Raw genomic sequence first — 27,120 nt, forward strand, 5'->3', positions numbered from 1 at the left:
GACACACAAGATGATTGTGCCACCATTCAGAGGGGCCTCAACAGGCTGGAGAACTGGGCAGAGAGGAATCTATGAAGTTCAACAAGGCAAAAATTCCAAGTTCTACATCTAGGGAGGAATAACCCCAGGCACCAGTACACACTGGGGGCTGACCAGCTAGAAAGCAGCTTTGCTGGGAAGAACGTTGGGTTCCTGGTGGACAACAAGCTGACCGTGAGCCAGCAATGCACCCTTGTGGCAGAAAAGGCCAATGGTATTCTGGGCTGTATTAGGAAAAGCGTCAGCAGGTCGAGCAAGGTGATCCTTCCACTTTACTCAGCACCGGTGAGGCTGCATCTAGAGTATTATGTCCAGTTCTGGGCTCTCCAGTACAAGAAAGATAAGGCCTTACTGGAGTGAGTCCAGCTCAGGGCCACAAAGACAATTAAGGGACTGGAGCATCTTTCATGAGAGGAGAGGCTGAGAGAGCTGGGGCTCTTCAGCCTGGAGAAGAGAAGGCTTGGGGGGATCTTATCAATGGGTATAAATACCTGATGAGAGGGAATGAAGGCAAGGGAGCCAGACTCTTCTCAGTAGTACCCACTGGTAGGACCAGAGGCAGTCAACACAAAAATTCAAGCACAGGAAATCTGTGGATTCTCCGTCTGTGGAGATTTTAAAAACCTGACTGGACATGGTCCTCAGCAACGTACTCTAGCTGACCCTGCTTGAACAGGGGGGCTTGTCTATAGGTAATCTTGACAGATCCTTTCCAACCTAAACAGTTTTGTGATTTTTCTGAAGGGCTTTTTGAGTCTTCCTTTTTCTGCAGAGTAGGATTTGATTAAAAGATAATGTTACTGAAGGAGAAAAGGCAAATGTGGCCTTCATTTGTACAGCTTCGTATTTTGTGCCTTAAGAAGAAACATTTTACAACTTTTCTCTCCACCGTGTCTTTGTCTTTTGAAGGTAACTTCTTTATTTTTCTCCACAGGTTAGTAACAGTTCTGGAGAGACATTAGGAGCAGACAGTGACTTGAGTAGCAATGCTGGTGATGGCCCGAGTGTGGAAAATGGTGGCAATTTGACAGGATCCAGAGGCACTGTGTCAGACAGTGAAATTGAGACAAACTCTGCTACTAGCTCTATCTTTGTAAGGGCATTGCAGACTTCACTTTTTTATTTTTCTTTTTTCCTTTTTTTTTTTTAATTAAATCTTGTATAGTAATCATTTCAATGTGTGTGCATGTGTGGAAGAGGATCTCTGATTCTGTTCTAAGGGTTAATCAGCAATGACTTACAATATTAAAATATTAAAGATGTAATTTTGTATGGATCCATGTACCTTTTTTCATTTCCTGTGCAATACATGGTTCTGTGAGAATAGTGGATTCACATCTCGCAGCATGTTACAGGCTCTAGCAATATTTAATTCCCCCCCATTCAATATTTCTCTCAACCAAATGGACATGTAATTGCCCTTCAGAGGCAAAACAACATCAATGGGCATTGTTCAACCTTACCTAAGAGGAACAGATTTCCTGTTTCTTAGAAGCAGCTGTTTGATACAGGAAAGTGATGACCCATTGTAGGTTTATCAGTTATTCTGTTTCTTTAAATCATTACTTTAATCCTATTTGAAGTGTAATCATAACTTTTAAATATATTTTCCTAGTTGGAAGATCTGTATGCAGTAAAATTCAAATGATCTGAGAGCACTTCTTGTTCTTTTTTTTTTTTTTTTTAAAGTCCTTGATTATCAGGTATAACCTCTAACCTACATCTTACAAAGGAAATAATTATGTGCTTGATTTGGCTAAGTCAAGCTGTCAGCCAGATATGAAAACAACTTGCAATGCCTTAAGATTTGGTCTCACTGTGTTCATTATTTAATAATCCTCATAAGACTGTAAAAGCATTTACAGGGCTTCTACTTCTAATTTTAAGCAACAAACAAATCATTGTGCTTCATTGCAGATTTCTTCTAAAAGCATGAAAATGATGTAAACATGTCTGCTTATTTAGCTGCAAGAGGGTGTCTTCTCAGTTACTAAAGAGCTAGACTTCTTTTTAAACACTTATTTTTTTCTACTTGATTAATGAAATTAAATGGAATTTTAAGAACCCTTGCAACAGAACAAAGATAATGGGTATATATGATGTATGGTGAATGTCAAGTATTGCACCATAATTTAGCTGGTGGGAGAGAAATAGATGGGCCAGTTTTATCTCAGTTCCTGCTGGCTGGTAGTCTGAGCGCACAGTTCTTCAGACATGATGATATGTAATCATTTGCTTAATTTCATACCTTTTTGAATGGTAAATGAAACCTGTAAAGTCTGAATGTGAAATACAGCTTGGGTAATCTTATTCTGTTTGTGAATATCCATTTTCTGTGTAGTCCTGAGCAAGCTGCATATTTCTTCCTTTATTCCTCACAATCTGCACAATGACAGTGATACTCAGCTATTTCCTAAACAGTGGGAAAGATTTGCTATTAAAATTTGGGCAAACTTACTGCATAAGCTTGAAATATGGGGGATGACAGAAGAGGTTTAGCTTTTTCTTGTTTTGTATCAGTTTTCCTTCAGGGAAGCATTTTGCTTCCTCCGCATTTTGATTTCTCTATCTGTCTCTCTTTGTTTTTCCTTTGTCAGACTCTGGACTTTTAAGTGTATTACCTTGCTCTTTGAACAGAATAATTTATTAGTTTTGTGAACATTTGTGGGAGAAGCGTCTATGAAGTATAGATTGCAAACTGCATCTGTTAAGCACAATAGTGGACTGCAAGAAACAGCCCTGCAGGGTGCAGAGTTAAATTGTCTGACAGCTCCTTGTATTATTTTCAGGCGAAGTCTCACAACCTGAAGCAGAGTGTGAAGGATAGCAAAGGTGGTACTCCAGGGAGAGGTCCAGAGGATGGGAACCAACGTGTCTATCTCTATGAAGGACTTCTGGGTAAACTATTTTTTTTTGTGGGGAGGGGATCTTTTAGACTGAAGTTAGGTGGAGTCATGTCTGGAGCAGACAGGAATTTTTACATTCCCAGAGACTGTTTTTAACCACTTACTGTTGTCCATACTGGTAGGAGGCCGCATCAGGCCATTCAGAGTAAAGCCAAAGATTTGCCAGGGAGGTTGAATAAGGGGAGATGGAATAAAAGGAGATGGGTGTGAGTGGTGTAGTTTGCATAAAATGTAGTTTGTCTAAGTCTCTTGCTGCTCTTGAACGTGAATTCTTTAAGCTGTTGGAAGAAGGGGAGAAGGAACTTACTTAGCTATGCATGAAAGGCTAAAATGTATTACTGATTTTGAAAAAAGATCCTTCAGTTTAAGTTATTGAACAGAGGGCTACTAAACTCAGAATACTAATGGCCTTCAAGTGTATCCTTGAATTAAGAGTATATTGGCTTTTTTGAAATGTATTTCATCTGGACTTGCTGTTAATTAAGAGCTCTCTTTTCCTGTGTTTTTCATCCTTTCCATTTATCATTGCTACCTGCTTGGAATGGTGCAGGTAGGGATAAAGGATCTGTCTGGGACCAGTTAGAGGATGCTGCAATGGAAACCTTCTCTATGAGTAATAATCTTTCCACTTCTCTGTGTGTTTGCCGTGATCTGTGTTTGTGTAAGATATTTCTGTCTTTCGGGCAGTGTTAAAAGTATATGGAAGAAGATATACTCCTTAAAGAATAGAGATGAGAGGTACTTCTGTGTAAGGGTTTGAAAAGATTATGCCCTGAATTAGAATGAGAGATGTGTCTCTTCTTCTCTTTCACACTTTCCTTCAGTTGTGATATTGCTTGTGGTTTAAAAGTAACTTTTTTTTTTTTTTAATATGGATTAATTGTGTGTTGGCTTATGGTATTTTCAAGGAGTGGGAAGGATCAGGAACTAAAGTATTTGACTGGAGTAAATGGAATAAATGCTTAATTTTTGTATACGTTGCATAGGCAAAGAGCGTTCAACCTTGTGGGACCAGATGCAGTTCTGGGAAGATGCTTTTTTGGATGCTGTGATGTTAGAGAGAGAAGGAATGGGGATGGACCAGGGACCTCAGGAGATGATTGACAGGTAAAGTTCTTTAGCAGACCTCTTTCCTCCTCATTGTTTCACCTTGGGCTGAAATAGTTAAAAAAAAAATTTTTTTTAATTCTGCTGAACATGCTATTGTCACTTTGTAAACCTTGTTACTATACTTGACTGTTCGAAAGTGAGCCTTTTGTCTCTGTGCTGGCCAGTATCTCCTGATACTGAAATACTATCTTCAGTTGTGACATGTATCTTTTAACTCTTGTGGAGAGGTGATATTTCTAGAGAAATGGATAATATAAGCATAATCACAGTATGAATAGGTGGAATAGACTAGATTAGTAGTAAAGCAAGAGGTTTCTGTGGCAAGATGACTATATATTGGAATAAAGGAAGATATCAGTTTGTTGACATAAAGTGAAAGAATTAAATGTCTTCAGAAACTGCATCTTGAGCCTTCTCAAAACGCAAAGTAACTTATAGGTGTTTCTACTTTAGAGTTTGTAGTTAAAAGAAACAAACAAAAAACCCACAAGGGAACCACTCTCTAGAAATATCTGTGTGGTCGCTTAAAGCTAGACTACTTCCAAGATCTCACTCTTTACTACCTGCTTGTTTTGTGGTTTCCCCCTCGCTTCAGCTCTGTTAATATCTGATCATTCTCTGCTCTGTCTACCACTGTACCACCTACACCCATGCTATCATGTAACATGGGATCTGGTAGCCAAAATAAGAACTAGTTTATGGGGTGCTAGTTTGAAAACTGTTTCTTTTTCCACAATCTACTTACCTTATTGGAAAAAGAGAGTGCCTGTGTTTCCTTCATCAGTTTACTTCTGCCTTTCAGCTGCATTTAAGCTCTAAAGGCAGGTAGCTCTTGTACAGAGTCACTTGTTCTTCTGGCAGTTGTAATTGTCATGGAGCTGTGACTGCAGAAAAGAGGAAATGGGTAAGCCCAGCAGACCACTGAGAACTTTCCCACTGAGCAGATGTTATTTACTTCAACTAGTTGATAATTAATGGAAATTTTTAATTAGTGATCATAGTGTTTTCCTGGAAAATGCCCATTTGGCTTAGTGGTTTTGGAGGTTTTATTTGCCCTACACTTTACAAATAGTGCTCTGTCTTTTGCCAGTGCTTTAACGAATTGGATGAACAATGCCTGTGAGTCTGCCTCAGATCTAGCTCTTCTTGCAGGTACCTTTCCCTGGGAGAACATGATCGAAAGCGTTTGGAGGACGATGAAGACCGCTTGTTGGCTACACTGCTGCATAATATGATTGCTTATATGCTTATGATAAAGGTGACTCTTTCTTTTTAATAGATCACTGCTCAGATGTCAGCAGTATATTTTGTTGGTGTTGTCTTGAAACCATACATGTCTGTTCACAGAGCCCAGAACAGTGAAGTATAAAAGAATGTTATAAAACATTCCCTAATCTTAACGAAAAAATTACTTCAGTACCTGGAGATTCTTTGAGATATATTGTCTGAATTTACACAGTTCTATGCTATGGGTATGCATATACATTGCCATTTAAAATAGAAATTTACTATTTCTACTAATAACTTTAGAGGACATTGTTATTTTTAAGTGTGGGTGATAAATTAAGTAGAGAGCATCTTCTAATCTGATTTCCTCACAGCTGCAAATTCCAAATGTGAGCAGATTGTGAATATGCGTACCAATAACTTAACATGAAATTTGCCATTACTAGTAAGCAACCCTTTTTTCCTCAGCATCGTCTGTATGCACCTTAATGCTGCAGGTGGCTACTAGCAATATCTTTCTTTTAGACTGAATAATTTCTTAGATGGTCCAAATCCTCCCTCAAAGTCACTGGAAAATCAATCTTCTAAAATTTTTGTCATGTTTAGAACCAGCTTATGTGTGTGGTTTTACCTGTAACAGATTTGATGCATTGTGCTGTCCAGTGCAACAGCTTGACAGTAAGAATAGCTGTACGCAGATGATAGTTTGATAAATTTCAGTGTTTAAATGAGGAGGTGAGACATCATTCCATAGATAAAGAATGTTTGAAACCCAACCAGTAGAAGAAGTTATTGTATGGAATTTTGGGGTGGGGTGGGGGGGGAGGCAGTGAGGAGAGAGAAAGAAGTTATTGATTTTTTTTTCCTGACATAAATGGAATGTGAAGGTAAGTTTTAAGACGGGATTTGAGTATACCTGGAATGAGTTTGTTTCAGAAGATGACTGTGGGATTTGGCTATTAGGACTTGCATTGCTGCAATACTTAGAGCAGAATTAATAACCACTGCAGCTACTTTCATCAAAGGATGCAAAAGGAGAGCAAGTAATATTGGTTTCAAAAGGTTGTTTAATGAGAGATGTCGACAGACTTAGTCCCAGAGAGGAATAGTGTCTTGGTGTGGTGAAAATAATCAGATCCCCAAGAAAAGTTTCCTGGTGGAAAGGGATAAGGAGGCAAACAGAATATTATGCCTTTGAAAATGATATCACTCTGGGCCTATCACTTATAGATGAAAAGGCAATATAGGGGATCTAAGAGTTGTGATAAAAATACTGTTTCTTTCAGTGCATCTTCAGAGATGCTCAACAGTAAGGATGGGATGAAGGACTGGGCAAAAGAAGGGTTGTGGGGTGTTGGGTTTTTTTCCATTATTGTGGTTACCCCCCCCCCCCCCCCGATAATCAGTTTTGGGATAAAAGGTGGTGGATCTAGAATTTGGTATATATTATTTGTTTATAGGATTTTTTTCAAGCAACTAGAGTGAAGGCTTTAAGAGACTAAAGACTGTACGGAGGTATTTCATCTTAGGGTAGCTTCTAGTAGAAACTGCAAAGTTGGAAGGCCTTCTGTTGCTAGAGAGGCAGATTCTTCTGAGCTATCAAGGGACGCATAATCCTCCAAACCCAACACCTTGGTATTTTAATTTATGTTCTTGTTTTGGGATAGCAGAGTCCAGTAGTTTTTACCTAAAAAATTCTTGAAAATCACAATGCTTTCTTTCAAGTGCAAAGAACTCTTGCCAAAGGAAGGACGCAGGTTGAGTTTGTTTTGTGTGCTCTGTATCATTAAGGTCATAATCACATTATGATTAAAAAGAATGTCCAATCTAGCTTGAAGTCGGCGCTCAAGCATGAGTGTACTGTCTTGAAGCCTTAAGTGTCAAAGGCTGGCATTCATAATAGCCTTTTGAAATGACACCTGAGGCAGAAATGTTTTGCTTCTGAGCTTCCCTGCAGCTTGTCTTCAGGAGGAACCTGCTGCTGTTTGAGGACTATATGGAAATGTTAGAGCTGTGGCCTAGTGACCAGGAAACAGATAATGAAAGAGTGAGAATTCTGAAAGACATAATGCCTTTGTGTTAATATTTCTTGTGCTGAGGGCTCCACAGTTGACTAAATCAACTTTTTGCAGAGGAAGAGGTGGAGAAGCTAGCCTGGCAGATGAGACTCATCACATGAGTGGCAACATGGAGAACTGAGGCTTTTGATGTCAGTAGTTGGAAGTGGGTGGTAGTGGAATTGCTGCTCTTGTGCAAGAGTGGGCAGGAAATCTGTTGTGCACGCTATCACTTGCCCAGTAGCTGGGAAGAGTGGTGTACGAGCAGCTTCTGCTTGTACTGCTGGGCTGAAGAAGCCCTAGCATGACTGAGCTGGAGATCAGTTGTTTTGCTGTCTTAGCAATGAAAACCAAGATATGTTGATTTTGGGAGATGGGAGATAGAAGTTGCCACCTGTGAACAGAGGAGAGTACGTAACTGCCTTTGTATCTGCCTTCCAGGTGAACAAGAATGATATTAGGAAAAAGGTGCGTCGTCTAATGGGAAAATCACATATTGGATTGGTACACAGCCAGCAAATAAATGATATTCTAGACAAACTTGCCAATCTGGTAAGTAAAACAGTGATGAGTGATGTATCTGTTGGAGCTACAGTGGAGGAAAAAAATTATCTGAAAATTCTTCTACAAATGCTCTGCAACACTAATTTAAAAATAATGAAACTGAATTATTAAATACTGTCTTCACATGTATAGAATAAAGACAGCGATTGTATGACTGTTTATAATATTATGTTATGCAGTTACCAGTTAGAACTGCAATAAAAAGATGTATAAACGTGACACTTCAGTACCACAGTTCTATGCAACCCTAATGTTTTCTTAATATCACTTTTGTGGGTGGGAACCTTCATTTTTACTATGACTGTAACAAGTGTTTAGTTTTCCATCAGTTTCCAGGTCATTATAAGACTTGTAGCAATCAGTTTCTATACAAAACTGTTTCCACTATCAGCTGCCATGCAGAATAAACCTTATGTCCTGTAATGCTCATTAAGAATATAGGCTAACACTGAAGTTAATAAAACTAGCCAGCTTTTAGCACAACCATCACCAGGGTGGATGCAAGTTTAGGCCCTTTTGAAAGCTAATTTTTCAAAGCATTTTTACATTTGGAACTTAGTTTTATGCATAGAAAGGACAGAAGAATATCTTCCAACTGATTGGGAAAAAGCAGACCAGTTTACTGCAATGTTACTGGAACCCAGACACCTCACTATCCCATACTGGGTACGGTACCAGCATGAATGTTGTTGTATGCTATGATAACTCTTACAGTCACACTTGTTGAAACTAAACTTACTAGAGTATCTTGCTTACAGCTTTGTCCAAAATTGCCTCCAATCAGCTGTGTTAAAAATACTTTTTTCTTTCATTTGTTGCAGATGCTTCTAGTGTCACCTGATGGACTGTTTTGCAAAAGATCAGGCGAGATTGGTTTCAAAATTCATTAATAATTGTGTATTTTTTTTCTCTAGAATGGACGGGAACTCCCTGTGAGACCCAGTGGCAGCCGTCACATCAAGAAGCAGACTTTTGTAGTACATGCGGGGACAGACACAACAGGAGACATATTTTTCATGGAGGTAGAGAAAAGAATAATATTAACGCAAGTAGTAGCATTCAATAGATAATATTAGAAATCTTATTTAATATTTTGTGCGCCCAGGTATGTGATGATTGCATTGTGCTGAGAAGCAACATTGGAACTGTGTATGAACGTTGGTGGTATGAGAAGCTCATCAACATGACTTACTGTCCCAAAACAAAAGTGCTGTGCCTCTGGCGGAGGAATGGTCAGGAGACACAACTGAACAAGTTCTACACAAAGAAGGTACACATTGTGTTTAATACACAGAATACTGAGGGAAAACTGCATAGAACAAACAAATCCTTCATGCGTCATGTTCCATGTTTAATCAAAAAATAGCATTCTCTCTCCAGCACCAGTTACTGAACTGTAATGGCTGTTTAACAGCACTGGTATCTGAAGCTGGTGTTAATGCGTTGTCATTTACCTGAAGACAGTTGGTTAGAAGAAGGAAAGCATCAGTATTAATAAATATTGTGTGAGCTTGCAGGTTTATAAAGGTAGTAAAAATACTGTGGTAGATTCGTGGGGAAAAAGCTAAATACAACTATGTCTTAGTAATTGAGTTAATTGTGTCATTTTTAATGACAAACCCAAACTGACAAAATAGATAGAAAATTTTCTCCATGGGCCTGTGTTTGATTTTTATTTCATATATGCCTACATTCTCCACTAATATGAAAGCCCCTTTTTTCTCCTTATGATTAATTGCAAATATAAAGAAATAGCTTAAACCTACTAGGAAAACTCCAGTAACTCCTACATAATGACCAGCAAACAAAAGGTAAAGATTTGTAAATGTAATATATCGAAAGGTTATTATCTTTGAGATATATAAAAGGATTAGACTTCTGCTTCAAAAAATTAATTTTACATAGACTAGGTCATCATAATGCAGGTGTGAATACAAAGGGAAGGAGGACAAAAGCAGTGTGCTACAGAAGTTACTTGGAAAATTAATTGCATGTATCTTGGGCTTCAGATAGAAAATTTTCTTAAATTGTACTCTGAGATTATGGCTTGACTATTATTTGATACTAAAGAAGGGAGTTGGAGGACGATGAAGAGAAGAATATGGCATAAGGAAATTGACATGAATAACAAAAAGATAGATCATATGAGCATGACCAGTAATACTGATTGCTGGAAGCTGAAAGAAAGGGGGAGGATTGTGACATTGTTTTGAGACTTTTTCTACACTAGGAAACTGAGTAAACTTGGTTAGATTGCTCATGAGCATGTGCCAAGCCATGAACTTTTCACTACCTTGTGCTATGAAATGATATGAAATAGTTTCTCTGTCAACTTGAAAAATAAATATAAATACCATCCAGTAATTAGCTGTGGTTGAACTTTTATAGGCTTTTTGTCATTATGCACCACATGAGTCTTGTTCTTTTTGTAGAATCATAGAATCTTGCTGTTCTCTTCCCTTAGTAATTTGGAAAAATAACATCATATTACTCTTCTTTTATATATTAGTGTCGGGAATTATACTACTGTGTAAAAGACAGTATGGAGCGAGCAGCAGCAAGGCAGCAAAGCATTAAACCAGGTACAGGATTTTGCTTGTTGGGAACATTTGTTGTTTAATCTGCAATCAACAAAACTTTTTTATTAATAACTTCTTTGAACATAATCTCCTTTTACTTGGAAATCTTAGGGTAGCTTTGTACATCTGTGCGTATGTAGCAGACTTAGTGTTATCATTAGCTTGCCCCCATATACCTCACTCTAAATAGAAACAAAACCAAAACACTTGCATAAAGAAGAGTTACATGTAAGGAGGACTAGCTGCCAGTAAAATGATAACTAGAAAAGACTATGAAACTTCAGCTTCACTTTCTCTTCATGTTTGGCTAGCTACTCCTTATATTCCTGATTGAGATGTAGAACAATGTTGTCCACTTTGTGTTGAGAATGGAGGCTAATAAATATGCTTGTTCGCATTAGTGAATCTACAGTGATGAATCTGCAGCTTTCTGCAGACTTTCAATGCACAAACCTTTTCTGTATTGGAAAGTCTTGTACTGGTGCAAGTCCAAAGGTGCAGTTAAGCCAATGTCCTTTATTGGTATAACTTCTCCACTGTAGACATTCTTCTTAGTTTTGCATCATCATCTGGGACAGGATAGTATAATTATATTGGTGAAATGTTTCTTGGCAAACACCCCTTTCCTTTTCCTGTTGAGTAAAAAAAAAACCTAGAAAAGTAGATTTGCAGTTTTGGGAGATTGAGTTCTTGGGAAGGCAATTTTCCATTTTTCTTAGTCCCAGAGAGCAGCAGGTGCTGTATGTACCTGGGCAACAAACGTGAAGGTGACTTATTTTATACCTTTGTAAGATGGTTGTTTCTCCCTTGCTGGAGTCTGTTTGCAGGTTCAGGGTAACATCGCTGTGGTTTCGTGTTTTCAAGTTTGATTTTTGTTGCAACTATTTCTTTTTTTTTTTTTCAAGTGGTTGCTAGGACTCTGGGAGCCATGCTTTGAGGTGCAAGCCTATATTTTAGGTGTGTCTTAATGCCAAATTTAAGGGATCTACATTTTATACTCATAACTGTCATCAGCATGACTGAGAAAATTACTTGTGTTTAAATCTAGCATCCTAAGTGTTCAACCCTCAGCTAGCTGTTGGAGCTTGGAAGAACCACCATTTTCTTCCTCCTACCATTAGTCCAGTTTAATTTGAGGAGGGGGAGGAAGGACTGGACTTCCACTAGAGTAGAGGAGACAAAAGGGTCTTTGAAAGCTATTTTAAGAATTAGTATTAAAGTATTATATAATTATATAGTATTTTATAATATAAAGAATTAAGTATTAAAAATATGTTTGAAAGCCATTCTCCAGAGTTCAGTGGTTCTGCACAATTGATAATTTTAAAAAAATCATTATAAGAAAGCATTTTCTAGCTGAACTGAATGATGCAAAAGAAACTAGATGAAAATGCCTAGACTGTCATCTATTAATGTGCTCTATTAAATTGTCATTGTTGTAACCATGTTGACCTTTTCATTGCTGAAAGCATAAAACAATGCCATACAAAGTCATCAAGCTCACAAATGCAAGCCTAGTTTGTGCTTGCTTATGTGTTTGTACTGAAGACTATGCTGTCTAGTATTATGTGATTGCAGTGTCTTACCATGCAGAAATGAAATGTGACATTTAAAACAAACAAACCCCCAGTATGAACTACAATAAATGCAGACTGAGCCAACACCGATATCTCTTCATGTAACCAGGATGAAATTTATTACGATACTTAAAAATCTAGTGGTTCTCAGAAGGCTGTTACTACTGAGTGGACTCTACTGAAATGCTCCCTACTATTGTTAGTAGTGTCCTCTTGCTAGGCACATCAAATTGAAATTATGTTTTTATTGTTTTATATTTCCCTTCCACGTATCATGACTTGGCTGACTGCTTTCTGTTCATTCTCTCTCTGGATATTTTTGGGTTTTGGTTTTTTTTTTGTTTTTTTTTTGTTTGTTTTTTTAATTAACATATCACAGGGCCTGAGTTGGGTGGCGAGTTCCCTGTGCAGGATATGAAAACCGGTGAAGGAGGTCTTCTTCAGGTCACACTGGAAGGAATTAACCTGAAGTTTATGCACAGTCAGGTATGAGGGAAATCTATGAGAAGACTGTGAGCATGAAGCTTTTTGCAGCACGCCTGTGTATGTGTTTCCTCTTCCCAGAGTATCAACAAGGACAAGGGATAGCATGATGGGGATAAAAAAGCTTATGTATATTTACATGCAAACACACACACATATAAAAATATATATCTGTATGTAAAAATAAACTGAAATTAAATATCCTCAGGAAAAGTATAATCAACTGAAGAGAAACACTGATACAGGTTTCAACTTCTTGTTTCTGGTGTTCTGAATTGTCTAAGCACAAAATAAATGGTAGCCAATATATTAAGGGACAGAAAAAGCAATCAATAGTAATCTAAACTGCCATAATGCATCAGACTGTGAACATATCCTGATGGCATAAGCAGTCAACCTTAAAAGATACAGTGTTTGAATACTGCAGGTACAGAGGGCAATGTTCTGCATCATATTTAATCTGTCTTGTTTTAAAATTTGAGAAATCATCTGTAGAATTTAGTGTGAAAATAAAATGGGAAAGTGGCTCTTGCAGTAATTCACAAAAATGAGAAAAAATTACTGGTTCTTTTTTCCTTCCAAATAGCAGATCCTGTGGGCTTAGAGGAAACACAACTAGAATTGTCATTTCTTCCTTTCTCTGGATGTTTTTTCTGTTGCTTCCTTTAATCCTTGTTTTTTATTTTGCTTTGTGTTTTTTTGTTTTGCATATATTAAATGCATGCTATGCTAGACAGTAGAATCAATTTTTAGGGGAGAGAGAGAGAGTTTGTGTGTGTGAGAGAGAGAGGGAGAGAGAGAGAAAAGCTTCTGTCAGTCCTCTGTGGAGTGTTTTTTCCTTTCCTCCTGACTAGACTTTTTCTCCCCACACAAGCTTTGTTCTTCTTGGAGGATACATCAGTGTAGATCCCACTGGAAGTGCACGTGCATCTCAAACACACATGCTCAGAATCTTTAATACTTCTCCCAAGGTCACAGCAGCACCATGTGTGCCATACATCATCTATGCCAGTATAAGGAGTGGAGAGTGGTGAACCTCCTTCAGTTTTCTTCCTGTCTATTACCAGGGTAGAACCTGGACTACACCTGACCTGCTGTAGTATTTCAAACCTACCCTGTGATGGAACAGCCTACCTAACTTAGTTATAGATTTTAACTTTTCATTGGATATGCCAAAATACAAAGAACTGCAAGAGGAACTCATTGGTAGTACAGAATGAATTTTCATAGTTATTGGAAATGGCGGGCCTAAAGCCTTAGAAAATTAAACCCTGGTCTCGAAGCAACAGTTTGATATCATTATAGATGGACATAATAGAAATTACTTTGTCCTAAGGTAAGAACACAGCATAGGGAATGTTCTATTTACTTCTCCTTTTTCTTCTTCTGCCAGAAGTCAAAAACAATGTTGAGCTCAAACTGCTCATCACTTGAACAGTCTATGGAGATGACTCTATTTAATAAACAAACAGCCAGGCAAATATGCATTTGCAGTGAGAAGAGATATATAAGAAGGTAGCCTCATCCTCATAATCATGGTTTCTTAAGTGCAACAGGCATCTTCACAAGATGAAGACACTCAGTGTTAAGCACATAGTGAGCAGACATGCATCTGTCCAAAAGAAAAACTCCAAATCCTAGAACATACCCTAGTTCTTAAATTTAAAGCCTTTTTTTTTTCCTGAAAGATTGGAATGACATTCTGAAAGAAACCTTAGGGAAACCTAGTACTGATTTGTTATTATACGATTGTCAGGACCATTACCAGTTGAATTTCGTACCACAGATACTGAGTCCTGTGCTACCACCAGCACTCTTAGAGTACTAGCTTTATCATATCCTTCCTCACAGAGAATGGTGTTCTAATTTGTTGTCTCTGATGAAAATTACTACATCCTTTCTGGAAGACAGTCTGTGCAGGTCAGACCCAGGAAGTATGCTGGCTGTCTCCCCCAGCCGAAAGATTATTCCTCCTCTTCATCCCCTTTCCAATGAGGCTGTAGCCAGATGAGCTTCCATTACTTAAGATGGATATTGAAACAAGTACAGTTCTGGAAAATACACTTAATTTATTCAGTATGTTTAATTCCTGGCTTTTTAGATTTACATTGCCAGCTGGCAAGGGCATTCAGTACCATTTAGTGGACCTAAGACATATCCTTGTTTTCCTTCTCAAAACAAAGTGTCTAGACAGATATCAAAAGTCTGCCATTTGAGGGTCTGTATGGAATGGACTACTGTAGCAGTTATGTAAAGAACTCCTACAAGTTGCACCATGCAAAAAAAGAAAAAATCCCCTCCAATTTCATAATCTGTGGAGCTAAAGAATGTTTGCATTCTTATTCTAACACTCATCAACCAGTCTGCTTTCTTAATAAAAGGTCTGCTATTCTAGAGGAATTGTTCTTTCCAATTTTCATTTAAATTATATGAATTGCTCCCTAAGGCAGCTGATTTCAGAATATGTATAAGAGCATGATCAAAACCAGGATTGTACAGCCATTTTTCTGTGTTTGAAAATGCCTTTTTCCATTTCTGTTGAGTTTGGATGGGGATACTGACCAACAAATGCCTACAGGACCTCGTCAGGCACAGCTTTCTCTTCATCTTCCTCTCCTTACTCCATATAGAGGTCCTGGGTTTGGCCCTTTCCAAGTACTCTTTTCAGCAAAGCAATTTACTAAAAGAAGGAATTTCTATTGCTCTGTTTGGTTGGATATCAAAGAAATAATTCATTTAGAACATAGGAAGATGGCTTTCTACTTTAAAAAAAAAAAAAGATAAACGGAGTCTATTCTGTCCTACCTGAGAAGACAATATACTGCTTCAGTGTTAGAATGGTGCTTGCTTTCATAAAACTGTTTTTGAAGGCTCTTGATTTGCAGCGTGTATACTTTCTTAGTGCCTTCTGAATTCCTCAGGAAATGTCTTAGATGCATGGTGGGCCAACCCATTATTGACATGTAGTAGTTGTCTGTAGTGTTCACAAATTCTCCCACCATGCCAGCAGCACACATAAGTTTAAGAAGAAAAAATCTTCAAGTCTATCTGTGCCTAGCAGGTCAGAGGAGGTCCTTTGGAATAGGGAGGAATCAAGTGTACCTGTGGCATTGGCAGATTATTCTGAGTTTACATCTACAAATTACATTATAATATTGGGACTCAGTAACTCTGTCCCTGTTATGAATTCATCTGTGTCAAAAATAGATGGAAGTTTAATAAAATGCAGCAGGCACATGCCCATCTACAGTAGGATCCACACTGAATGCTCTGTCTTGAAGAACCACAGTTTCCCTAGGGTAAGTAACTGTTATTTCCTTTATGCTTGTTTTCTGATTGAGTGAGAGGAGAGCATCTGTGTCCCTTAAACAATATAGCAAGAAATTGCCCATCAACTCCTATGTCTTCTGAAAATGGATAACTTACTGTAATTGTGCCAAACTCAGTAAATTCTCATCTTGCTCATAACTCTTGTGGAAATGCAGCTCTCCTCAACATTATACTCAGATCATAGCACCTGGGGCAGTCAAATCTTTTAGGCAGCTTTACTGTTACCAGATAACCAATGTTTTGCCCGAGCCTTGCTGTTGAGTTTCTGAATTTTGTACTTTAGACTACTGGCAAAAACTTTTCACAGAAAATATTACAGAAAAAGGCAACCAAGTGCAATAAAGAAAGTGTTCTCTTATTGACTTGTTTACTCTGTAACTATTCCTCAAAAAATAAAACATTTTTGACCAACTAAACTGATAAAGAACGTGGGTGAAAACAGGCAAACAAAAAAGATGGGATTAAGTCTCCTTTCTCTTGAGTGCTTGAATGTATGCAGAAAGCAAGCTTCAGATTTTCTGATTAAGTAAGTGGAAGTTTAGTTTTTTATATTGAGCAAAAAATATCTGTGTCTGTTAGTTCTCTGCTAATAAAAATGATAATAAAACACCTTTCACTTGAAAATCAAGCTGATTTCTCTCAGATGTATGGTGCATTTACTGATCTCTCTTGATACAGATAAACCTGTTTCTTAAAAAAACCCCACAATTTCTGATGTTGACCTCCTTTGCTTTTCTTGGGTAGCATATCATCTATGATTACATGGGTGTTGCTATTATTGGATTCAAGAGGGTTGCAGGTTTTCATTTCCCTGCTTTCCAAGACAATGAAGTTTCTCTAGTAACATTTTTAAACAGGATCCTGAGATTGGTGTCATAAGTGTATAGGCACTGAAAGTATCAATCCAGACTACTGTAATATAGTCTTGCAAGGGTCTCTCTGAGGTATTGGGCATAGACTTACTCTGAATGGTAGGGCAATGTAGCTCTTAAGTGTTTCTCTTGCCTTGAAAAAGCAAGTATATTAGAAACTGGAATACGAAATTGATTCCTTATAGCATTTTCTTACAGCTTCTTTTATGTCTGTGTACTGATTGACCCTTTAGGAGATGTGCATATAAGAAGGGACTGTTTTGTATCTTGAAATCGACTGGATATTGAACAAACTCATTACGCTCAGAGAACTTGTTTATTCGTGCACTCTTGGCATCTAGATTCTGGACTGAAAAACCTTGTCGTGTAGTTCAACTGTTTTGTCTTTTGGGGTTTACATATGTAAAATTAAAGTTTAAAGCAGGTTTGTTTTCTAAGTGACTGCTCAGCTGGTAGCAGCCATATGTGAAGTGAGCAAACAATAGAGAAGGATCCAAACTCCCATCCTGCTTAAAGCAGAAAACTGGTACTGACTGTTAAAGGAGACAGTTCCAAGAGTAAGTATGCAGGTTATGTATCACAAACTGTAGTAATAAACTGCAAGGCTGTGAGGGAGAAGGAAGATCAGTGGTTCCTCATTGGATTAAATTCAACTACTGAATAGGTTAGGAGGATCAGTGTCAGGGTGGGAAGTATAGTGCCCCTTACCTGCCCTCTGTGCTGGAGGAGGATGCATGGAGGGGCAGAAACTAACTGGGATGGATCAGAGGCTACAAATCGTGCCAAATTTGGGAGCCAGCTTTTTTTCTCGTCCCCCTCTTCTGTTGTATTTCAGGTGTGTTGGTATTCTTTTTGCAATAACTCATTTGAGTGCCTGAAGGGGTAGCAATGTTGGATATGTCAGAGTTACTAACTCCTTCGTTTCTCTTCCATGCTTTCTCCTCCTGCAAGGAGCGGAAGGTACTTCATCTTCTGCTGTCTTCGCTTCTTAGCACTTTTAAGTTATTTGTTGATTTCTAGCATTGTGGCAAGTTTGTCTTTTGAATATTTATTTCACCCTTTATTTTTATATTAAACTGTAAATGAACTGGTAGTGTATGCTATATTACTTCAGGTTGTATCTGCTGTGATGATGTTTTTGTTTAATTTTGGTTTTTACTTTAAAAAAAACAAACCTGACTAATTTTATGTTACTTTTCCTCCTGTTTTTGTAGGTTTTCATAGAGCTGAATCACATTAAAAAGTGCAATACTGTGCGAGGAGTCTTTGTCCTGGAGGAATTTGGTAATTACATTATTTTGATATTAGGTCTGTACTCACATGGCAGTAACTCAAATTTCCAGTCCTCAGATTCAGAGTTGCACTGCAGCTTCAGAGATGGGAGAGAAATGTAGACTGCACATGAGATGTTGCCTGAGAGATGGGTGACTTAACATAAAAATTTACACATTGATTTTTATCATAGTAAGATTTGTGGCCTAGGTGTTTTTTGTTAATAGACAGAGATGATGTTCTGAGTCTTCTGAAGCAAACAAAACAACAGTTAAACTTGGATGTGTGTAGGAATTTTATTTGGTATGTTCCTCCTTCTTCTGAGAAACCACATTTTTAAGCAGGGCTTATAGCTGATCTTTCTCAACACATTACAGTTTCATTACAAAGAATTACTGTTACTTGCAAAGTTTCCTCTTTGCTGTATGTGGAATTTCATTTTTGTTGTATGGAGCAGGAGATGTTTTGTCAGGTTGCACTTTATCCTGTGGTTTTTGTTTCAGAGCATGACTGGTAAAGAGTGGAAAAGTAAAGGTTAAGGAGAATACAGAATTTGTGCTATTTTGGTCAGTTATTGCTATTACATATAATCTGCCTACAGTCTAGTTTGGGGAAAATTCTGGGTTACTATTCAGTGTTAGTGTCAGTCACACTATACTTAACTAGTGTCTGAAAAAAGAGTGACTTCAGATGCAGGTCTCCAGAAAATTGATCAACATACTTCTCTTGAAGTAGTGCCCAAACCCGTATTGGTTTATTCTTCCACCCATCTGTGAGACGTTTGTCTAGGTCTTAAGTGTATGTATGAAACATTTAAAAAAAAAAAGATAAAATTTACAACGTTCTTTCCATAGTAGATCAGCATCCATACTTTGGCTGTTAATCAAAATCAGCAGCTCCCTTTACCAAGACTCTCATTGTTCTTTGGTGCTGTTAATAGAATGTGCTGGCTGAGGGATTCTCTCTTAATATGAGATTGCTGAAATTAATGTATTTGTCCATAATAACGTGTTGTCTTTTTTCGGTGATTCAAAGTTATAAGGTATTCGGATGATAAAGCCTTTCTGACTATTACAGTTTGCTTGTTGTTTGCCATAAATTAATCTCCCAGAAGTTTGGGATATGAATTTGTGAACAATTTTTTCCCATTTTCTGAAAATGTTGTTCATGGTTCAGATGATCGGATCAGTGTATTTAAACCCTAAAAAATTTCTAATAGTTTAGATGTTCAGAAGTTGTCTGCGCTTTATGGTTGCATATTCCTTTGATACCATGTTTTCACCCTGACGGGCATGATTCATTTTACTACTTCCAGAAATTGCTTAAGGCTGTAAAAGATTATTGACGAGTTTTATAAAGATGAGAGTTCAGAAGCCATAAAATTAGCTTAAAGAATGGCTTCAGCTTCTGAAATTAACTTAAAAGAAATTACTTGGATCAGAAATGAATTTTGGATCATTTTTTTGAGAGGTTTCAACTCGAAGTATTTCTTTTAATAGTTTGTTTATATTGCACAAGAAGAAAGACAGTGTTTGACTTAGTTATTTCCAGTCAACTTCTATTGATGACTCTGTAATACAGCATTTAGCCCCTAAATAAGGACTGTAATAACTGGAAGAAAAAGAACTTATTTTTTTACAGAGAATTTTGTAATCAAGGGCCTACTGCAAAAGCTAGAATTGTGATATGGAACTTATGAAAGGGTAATTTTAAGAAGTAATTAAAAATAAACTGGGACTTGGACACTACAAGCAAAAACTGAGAAATTAAACCAATTAAATTAAAAACACCCTCCTCCCAAAATAGAGGTCACAGACAAGAACCAATTTAGGTGTACCAAGTGAGATTTACAAGTTGCCCATCCAGCTAATAAAGAAGAAGAAGAATGGAAGAATGATGTTGCAGGGGAGCTAACCTTTTCTTCTTGTGCAGAGATGAGACTACCTCAGAGCTGCTTTTTTAATTGTTATAAAGATGAGAAGATACGCCAATCTGTCCTGTTCAAGAGAGATTAACATGTTAATTTGTTAATAGTATACTAACAGCATTCAGCAAAAACTTGCATGGGCTCCTTAAGAATGAAGTTATTTAGCTGTGTTAAACATTGTGAACCTTGTAATCAGATTCATTATAGTAGGAGTATACTGAAGTACTATCTCCGCTTAGAAAGGTAGAGAGTGGTAAGCATGCGTACTCCAGCGTGATGGGAAATAGTTCAATGCAAGATTTGTTTATTTGATTTTGCCAAGCATGGGCGCTCCAAGTTTAGTGATATTGCAACAGGAAATTAAAGGTCTGTTTGTGTTAACGCTGGGTTTAGATGGCAGCATGAAAGTTGGAATTGTGATTTCAAAGCAGGATGCAAGCAGAAGTTCAGGAATTGTTGCCCACAAATGGAAGTGGAGATTTAAGTAAGTGAGGAAATGTAAGGCTCTTCCCTCTGGAATTTGAGTTACTGCTGCGTACTTGTGCTTTACTTTTCTTGTGGCCCCTTCGCCGCTGCTATGAAAACCTTCATTCTCCAGCAGGTAAAGTGATGTCCCCTAAACTCATGCTATGCTAGCGCCATATTTTCATTCACAGGACCAAAGGCTGCAGGATGGTGCTTAATAATTTACTCCCTTCATCCACTTAGTTCAACAGCATCAGGAATAACTTTTAATGTTAGAAGAAAAGTGCTTCTGCTAATCTCTTAATTTGAGGCTCGGGTCTCTCTTTCTTTTTTTCTTTTTTCCTTCTTTTTTCTTTGTATTCTGCAGAGGTAGTGCTTTGACTTCTCTGACTGTAAATCCAATCCCACTCTTTTTACTTTTCCTAACTCAGTCCTCTCGGGAGAATTTTCCCCATTGGAAGGACTGTGAAGGAGTACTTTACTTAAAGACAAGGCAACTTACTGTGAAGTGGGGAGACAGTACCTTGCCTAGGTGCTCTCCTGTTCCCTCTCTTCATATTCTCAATGATGATACAGGTCTTTGCGGCTTCCCTTCTCTCCTTCCCTTGTGGCACAAGGTTCTTACAGCTTTTCCTTCCTGCTTTTTGAAGAGTATATGAACAGTTGTATGTCATCCAGTGGGCAGTGAGACTTACACTGCTGTAAAAGTCCTACCCTATTTGGCTGTGCACCAGCCTCACTCCCACCTTTATCCCCTGGTGACATGGAGTTAATTTGGAACATCTGGTGCCAACGGGTAAGGTAGCTTGGATGTGCACCTCCTTATCTCCCCAACTCTAGTCACTGGTATCACTGGGGCAGTGCAGCCTGGGTGTGCACTTCCCCTGTTTCTCAGTCCTTAATATAACTGCCAACTCCAGGAAAAGAGAATTGAAAAACTAAACAAAAATATTATGTTAGTTTTTACAATTGTATTCTGTACTTTTCACTAGATTTTTTTCCAAGAATGACAATACCATGACATATGAGAACTAGTAGGCACTGGTTTATATTTAGAGTACTTTCTCAAACCCAGTCTGCACTGCCTACTTTTGGCCCCTTAGAGTGTGATCCATCTCCCTCTCCAGCGTTTAGCTGTGTCATACCATAGTTGAAAAGATGACATCTGCATGGATAGGTTTTGTTGTGGACTTTTCCTAGTTAATTCATACTGAACTCATCTGCTTCTGTTTCTTTTCTTGTCACTAGTAGTATGTGTAATAAAACATTTACCCTTCCTCTGTGAACCTGGTATGATTTGGTTTTGCATAATTTCTGTATTGCTTCTTCTAAATTTTTTTGTTGTGACACAGAAATTCCATGGCAAATTTCAGCTATTCTGGAAAGAGAAGTATTCAAAGTTGGTCTTGATATTCCACTGATCTTAACATTTTAAATTTTCCATCTGTATGTTCTTAGTGTGGTCTTTGTTCTCTCCTGGTGATTTCCCATGGTATCTGTTCACAACAATATTTGTAGACCAAGTGTGGGTCAAAGGCACCAGTTCAGATGCAATGCACACTTGCTTTTTTATGCATTCCACAATGAGAACAAAAGGCAAATTTTCTTTAGCTATACTATGCCTGTTTCCTTTCTGTTAGTTTGAGGCAGTGCAAGGGAGCAAGATGACATTTTCTGGATAATAGATTTTTTTTTTCACCAGTCCCCTAATCTTTGTTATATATAAATTCTTCTAGAAATCGACAAGCCTGGTATGTTAAGAACACATGTAACTGAAATCAGTATTTTATGTTAAGGCAACTTGTTCAAAAGCAATGAACGTTTTCAGTATGTCAAGTAAATACCATCACACACATCCTAGACAGGAGAAATAATGTCTTGAGAAACTTGAAATAGAGCTGGGAAACAGTCTTCCAGTTTAGAAAATTTTCTTCCTCAGCTCCTTTTTTTTTTTTTTTTTTTCTTCTGGATTTCACTAACTTACTACAGAGTCTCCAACAGTTCTTTTGAGATGTGTTATTCAGCAGAGAAGGATTCAAACATCTAAAGGCTAAAATCTTTGGGAATCGCATACTGACAAATTCCTATGGAATTGCTGGTTTATGTTTTATTGTAGTAGACATTAGGCATATTTTGTCATTAAGCGTATTTTGTTATTAAATTTGCTGTCTAGCAGGAATAAGTAGTATGAGAAAAGCCAGAGTCTCTAAGAACCATCAAATACCTACTATTGTTTTCCAAACAGAGGCAGCGAAATATTTTTGCCAACCTGAATAATTTATTATGACATTACCAGTATCTTCAAGGACATACGTAATGTAAATGAAGAGAAGGAAGAGTATCTAGAAGTGAGGGATAGTGAGGTGCCCTGTACCTGCACCTGCTGTCTGTGTGCATCCCTTCCCTTTCCTATGGGAACATTGTGCTATTTCTTTCCCCTTTTCCTCTCGTTTTTTGAACTTTTTGTTTTGTCTCTTGCCCGTCCGGTTTTAGTTCCTGAAACTAAAGAAGTGGTGAGCCACAAGTACAAGACGCCAATGGTGAGTCAACTGTGATGCCTTCTGGTAGTTCTTTAAAGGATATATCTTTTCATTGTCATGTGGTGAAAAGAATTATATTGAGATTGCAGGATTTGCAATATAATACTGCAGTGGAACACCAGCTGCTCTTTTATGATAGTTTTCCTTAAGGGAAGACAACAAACTTGGTGATTGTTGTTTCTATGCAACTAGAGAAACTCACAGGTAGTGCAGAAAGCTTGGTCTCTTTAGTTAAGATAGATAAAGATGTAAGGTAGCTGGTTTGGCATGAACTTCAGGACAATAAGAGCTAGTGGAACTGTTAAATTTAAGACAGTGCAGAACACAATCCTTAATCCACAGAACAGATGGAAAGGGAAACTAGTTCCTGGGCATAAAATGATTGCTAACTGAATATATGAAAAATTCCCATTTCCTCATAAAAATGAGCATTGAAGATGCAAGAGAACAGTGTAAGTATCAATTCAGGCCATGTAGGTCAGTTATTGCTGTGGTTTAGTGTTCAGTTTTTATAACATTTTTTGAACACCAGCAGTTAGTTGATAATGATACTTAGCACTTTTACACATAATAGTTCCAACGATCAGGCTTATATGCACTTATGAGGATGAAATAGAAGCCAATGATTGTCATCAGAACTGAAATTTCCTCAGTTATTTTATGTCTGAAGTGCAGTGTGTACATTTGGTGATTGCATGGAAACTCACAGTCCTTCAAGAGGTGAGAGAGAAAAATTACTTGAAGAAGCTAGAAATATTTTAGAAACAAAATGCTTAGAATATTTATAATTTAAGAAGCAGACAGCTGTATCTTTTAATAAGAAAAGCCAGTTTAATGAAAATTAATTGTAGTTTACACAAGTGTTTTAGCTTGTGCTATAATACAACAAAACATGTTGTTATGCTTATTACCTCTACAAAGATTATAAATGTCAATTTACAGGACAAGAACCTTTAAGATCACCAGAATAGCCAATATTAGAACTAGGACATAAACTAAGTAGAAGTCTTACCTTCACTGAATTGTGCTGCCAGTCGCATGCGAAAAGAGGATTTGCTGTTAAATAATAGCACACTTAAGTTAAAAGCAGTAATTCTAAATCTTCCTAATGTTATGTGAAACCCTCTGCTTTAAGGTGACATAATTGCTTGGTATTCTTCATATGAAATATGCAAAGTTGGGTTGTGGGGGGTTTTAATTAAAAAAAAGGAAGAAAGAGAAAAAAAAGCTTGTATTATTAATGGATTCACTAGCGTTGGTTAAAAATTACAAGGATTACCAGTCCTTGTACCTTTAAGCATAAAAAGACAGTTGTGAATAAGGAAGAATCCCACCATATCATGAGTCAAGGTACAGTATTGGATGTTTAGTTTTAGCCGCCTTAGTTAGCACTTTCAACCCGTCCCAGAACACTTCTCGTAACTTCATACAACAGACCAAAAGCAAATATATTTGTTATATTTGTTACAAGGCTTTTCTTCTTTATCCATCTCAGTTAGAAGGTAGTATGGGACACTTTCTCCTGATTTTGTCTGTCACCAGAGTAGTTGTCCCATGAAGGAAGACATGCAGCAAAATACAAAATGTGCAGTGGATTTTGTAAAACACTAGGGCATCTGTATTTCATTATCTCCTTTTCTAAATTTTGTAGGCTCATGAGATCTGCTACTCCGTGCTGTGTCTCTTCTCTTATGTGGCTGCCATTCGTGGAAAAGAGGCAGAAAACAAAAGCAAACCACCTCGACCAGTTTCCAGTTGATCACAATATTGGGAAATACCTACCCTTTGGCACGTTAACATGCAGTACTCCGATTTTTACTGCAGTTACTGGAGCTCACTTTACTGTATTCTATGAGAACTTGATTATTTATGTATGACCCTGCAAGTCTTTCCCCATAGAAAAACCTAAGACTTCACTGCTCAGTCTCTTTCTGAATCCATCCTTAATGGAGTTTTGATGTGAGCTGTTAAGCAGACAGTTCTGAGCATCAGCATCGAGCTGTGAGTGACCTACTCCGGCCATTCCTTTGGAATTCCATTTTTCTTAAGATGACTAACAGCTTGAGTTGGGTTTTTTTTTTGTTTCTAGTGGTACTTGTTACAGATGAATCACTTTACAACTGCAGGCTTCTGCTTTCAGATTCTCTGGTATGTGCACAGTGGAAGCAGTCTGGTCCTGCATGTTGTTTAAATGTTGTGTTTTTATTGTTTTCCTTCTGTGTTGTTCATTTTTACCCATGAAAGTGGAGTTCTTGTCACATAGTTCTTCAGACCCTTTTGGTAGAGATGAACAATTTAGCTACCATAGTCTTAAAATGTTATGTGACAATTGAAGTTTGGCTATTAAATTGGTCCATCTGTGGAGAAGACTGCTTCTCAAGTGGGAAAAGAAGTGGCGAGAGAAACTTTGAAGGCAGTATATTGTGAAAAACCCTGACACCTCATGGATTGTTTGGATTTCCAAATGGGAGTTTAGATTAACATTTGTAGATATCCCAGCAGTAGAGTTAACAGATGCATATAAGCACTACATAAAGCAGTTAATCACAGGGATTAGAAAATGAATAAGGAAATTTAAAACTTGGAAACGTTATTGGCAGAAGCACCCAGCAGACCCATGTCTTTTTGGGCTTGTAACTATACACAAGATATTTCTATAGCAATCCGCAGAACACGTTCAGAAGCCCAAAGGATTATGCTGTCTCCAAATTTTTTAAGCCATTGCTTTTTTTCAATCTGTACCTGTATATCAAGGAATCTTGCAAATACGGTGTTAATGGATAATGAAACTCACACAGTTAAAACTATTCATCACATTCCTTATTTTTAAGTAGGCCGATTATGAATGTTTTTTGCATCCTGTTTTTGTTCTTGAACTGTACTGTGCTTGTCCGGAAAGCTCTTAGGATGCTGGAAGGAGAGACTGTCTAGAGAAAATAATGTTACATATAAAATACCTGGAAAAAATGCTCTGATGCAAACTGATGTATTGTATGTTTTGACATAGAATTCTGAGTAAATGCACCCATAAATAACCCTGTTTTGGCTTGGTCAGGGTATCTACCATTTTGAATGGAATACACTAGTAATGGGTGAGGAAATGATGTAAATATTATAGTACCACATCTATTTATAGAAACTGTACAGCTGTCTGAATGTGAAAATAAAATGTCATTCAACCAGCAACTGGTTTTCATCCTCCTGTGCTTTTCTATTGATGCAACTTATTCTGAAATTAATATAACTATATATAAAATACATCATACACATATCTGAAATAATGAAAAAGAGAAGACTATAAATGGAAAACCTACATTTCTTTCCACATAAGCAGTTGAAAGTAATTTGGGGTTTTTTTTTTTACTTCTATCATAACATCCATGTAATTTGCCTTTTAAAAAAAAAAGTCTGAAAAACATGAATAGGGAAAACAGATGCATCTAAAATATTGAAAATTTTTTTTTTGTACACATGCAAATAGAAGCAACATGTAAAGGATTTTTCATCCTTTCCTAATATAAAAGCAAAACTGAAATTGGCAAACCCTGAAATTAGCCTGTTTTATATTTAATTTATTTTCTTTCATCTTCTGAGGCTGTAAATTTTCTTATAGCAGTATCTGAATTTTTAGCAATTACAGTATTCTTGATACTACTATATTACAAGTATAGTTAAGACTGACATCACTTTGGTCTACAATAGATGTTCCATTTACTGCAATACTGGGTCCCACTTAAGTAGACAATTTTAATTTTTAAACTGTAATTATGTTAGCAGGCCTATTAACATATTCAGACCACTAACTTAAAATTATAAGGGGAAGATCAGAGTTTAAAATAATTAAATGCACATGCACAGTATCATTTAATATATACAGCTCCTTTTTTTTCCCTGTAGAAGCTGTATTTTTGCAAGTGTATCTTGCTGTGACTTAAAATCATAATATTACATAAACTGCTGTATGCTCTAGACTGCTGAGAAACTTCAGTCTGGAATAAGACTTTCAAAAGTCCAATAATAAAAATGGCCCTCTGTCCCCTTTGACATAATTTTTTTTAAACAACAGGTGTGGCTGAATAGTTATAGCGCTTGCTGTTCAGTGGCAAGGAAGAATCTGTAACAACCTCAGCGAGTGGACTGACACTGGGCTTCTGTTCTTTAGGTGAGAGCAA

At 37.4% G+C, this 27,120-nt stretch overlaps 1 protein-coding gene across 24 annotated transcripts in view; it reads left to right on the forward strand.

Moving 5' to 3' along the window:
- Positions 1-26,134, forward strand: part of MADD (MAP kinase activating death domain) — a 76,598-nt gene extending 50,464 nt beyond the window's left edge. For 15 of the 24 annotated variants that reach the window (XM_069784568.1, XM_069784572.1, XM_069784574.1 and 12 more), the window contains 13 exons: positions 974-1,132; positions 2,829-2,937; positions 3,496-3,558; positions 3,932-4,052; positions 5,208-5,313; positions 7,781-7,891; positions 8,818-8,925; positions 9,009-9,173; positions 10,413-10,485; positions 12,439-12,545; positions 17,959-18,028; positions 22,902-22,948; positions 24,600-26,134. In XM_069784568.1, the coding sequence (XP_069640669.1) occupies positions 974-1,132; positions 2,829-2,937; positions 3,496-3,558; positions 3,932-4,052; positions 5,208-5,313; positions 7,781-7,891; positions 8,818-8,925; positions 9,009-9,173; positions 10,413-10,485; positions 12,439-12,545; positions 17,959-18,028; positions 22,902-22,948; positions 24,600-24,707 (1,347 nt within the window). In that variant the 3' untranslated portion in view covers positions 24,708-26,134. Of the gene's footprint in view, positions 1-973; positions 1,133-2,828; positions 2,938-3,495; positions 3,559-3,931; positions 4,053-5,207; positions 5,314-7,780; positions 7,892-8,817; positions 8,926-9,008; positions 9,174-10,412; positions 10,486-12,438; positions 12,546-17,579; positions 17,705-17,958; positions 18,029-22,901; positions 22,949-24,599 lie in introns of those variants that run through there. The other 9 variants (XM_069784575.1, XM_069784580.1, XM_069784583.1 and 6 more) reach the window with 3 other exon arrangements.
- Positions 26,135-27,120: the final 986 nt, after the last annotated feature.

The sequence above is a fragment of the Haliaeetus albicilla genome, chromosome 5, assembly GCF_947461875.1.
Source record: "Haliaeetus albicilla chromosome 5, bHalAlb1.1, whole genome shotgun sequence".
Lineage (NCBI taxonomy): Eukaryota > Metazoa > Chordata > Aves > Accipitriformes > Accipitridae > Haliaeetus > Haliaeetus albicilla.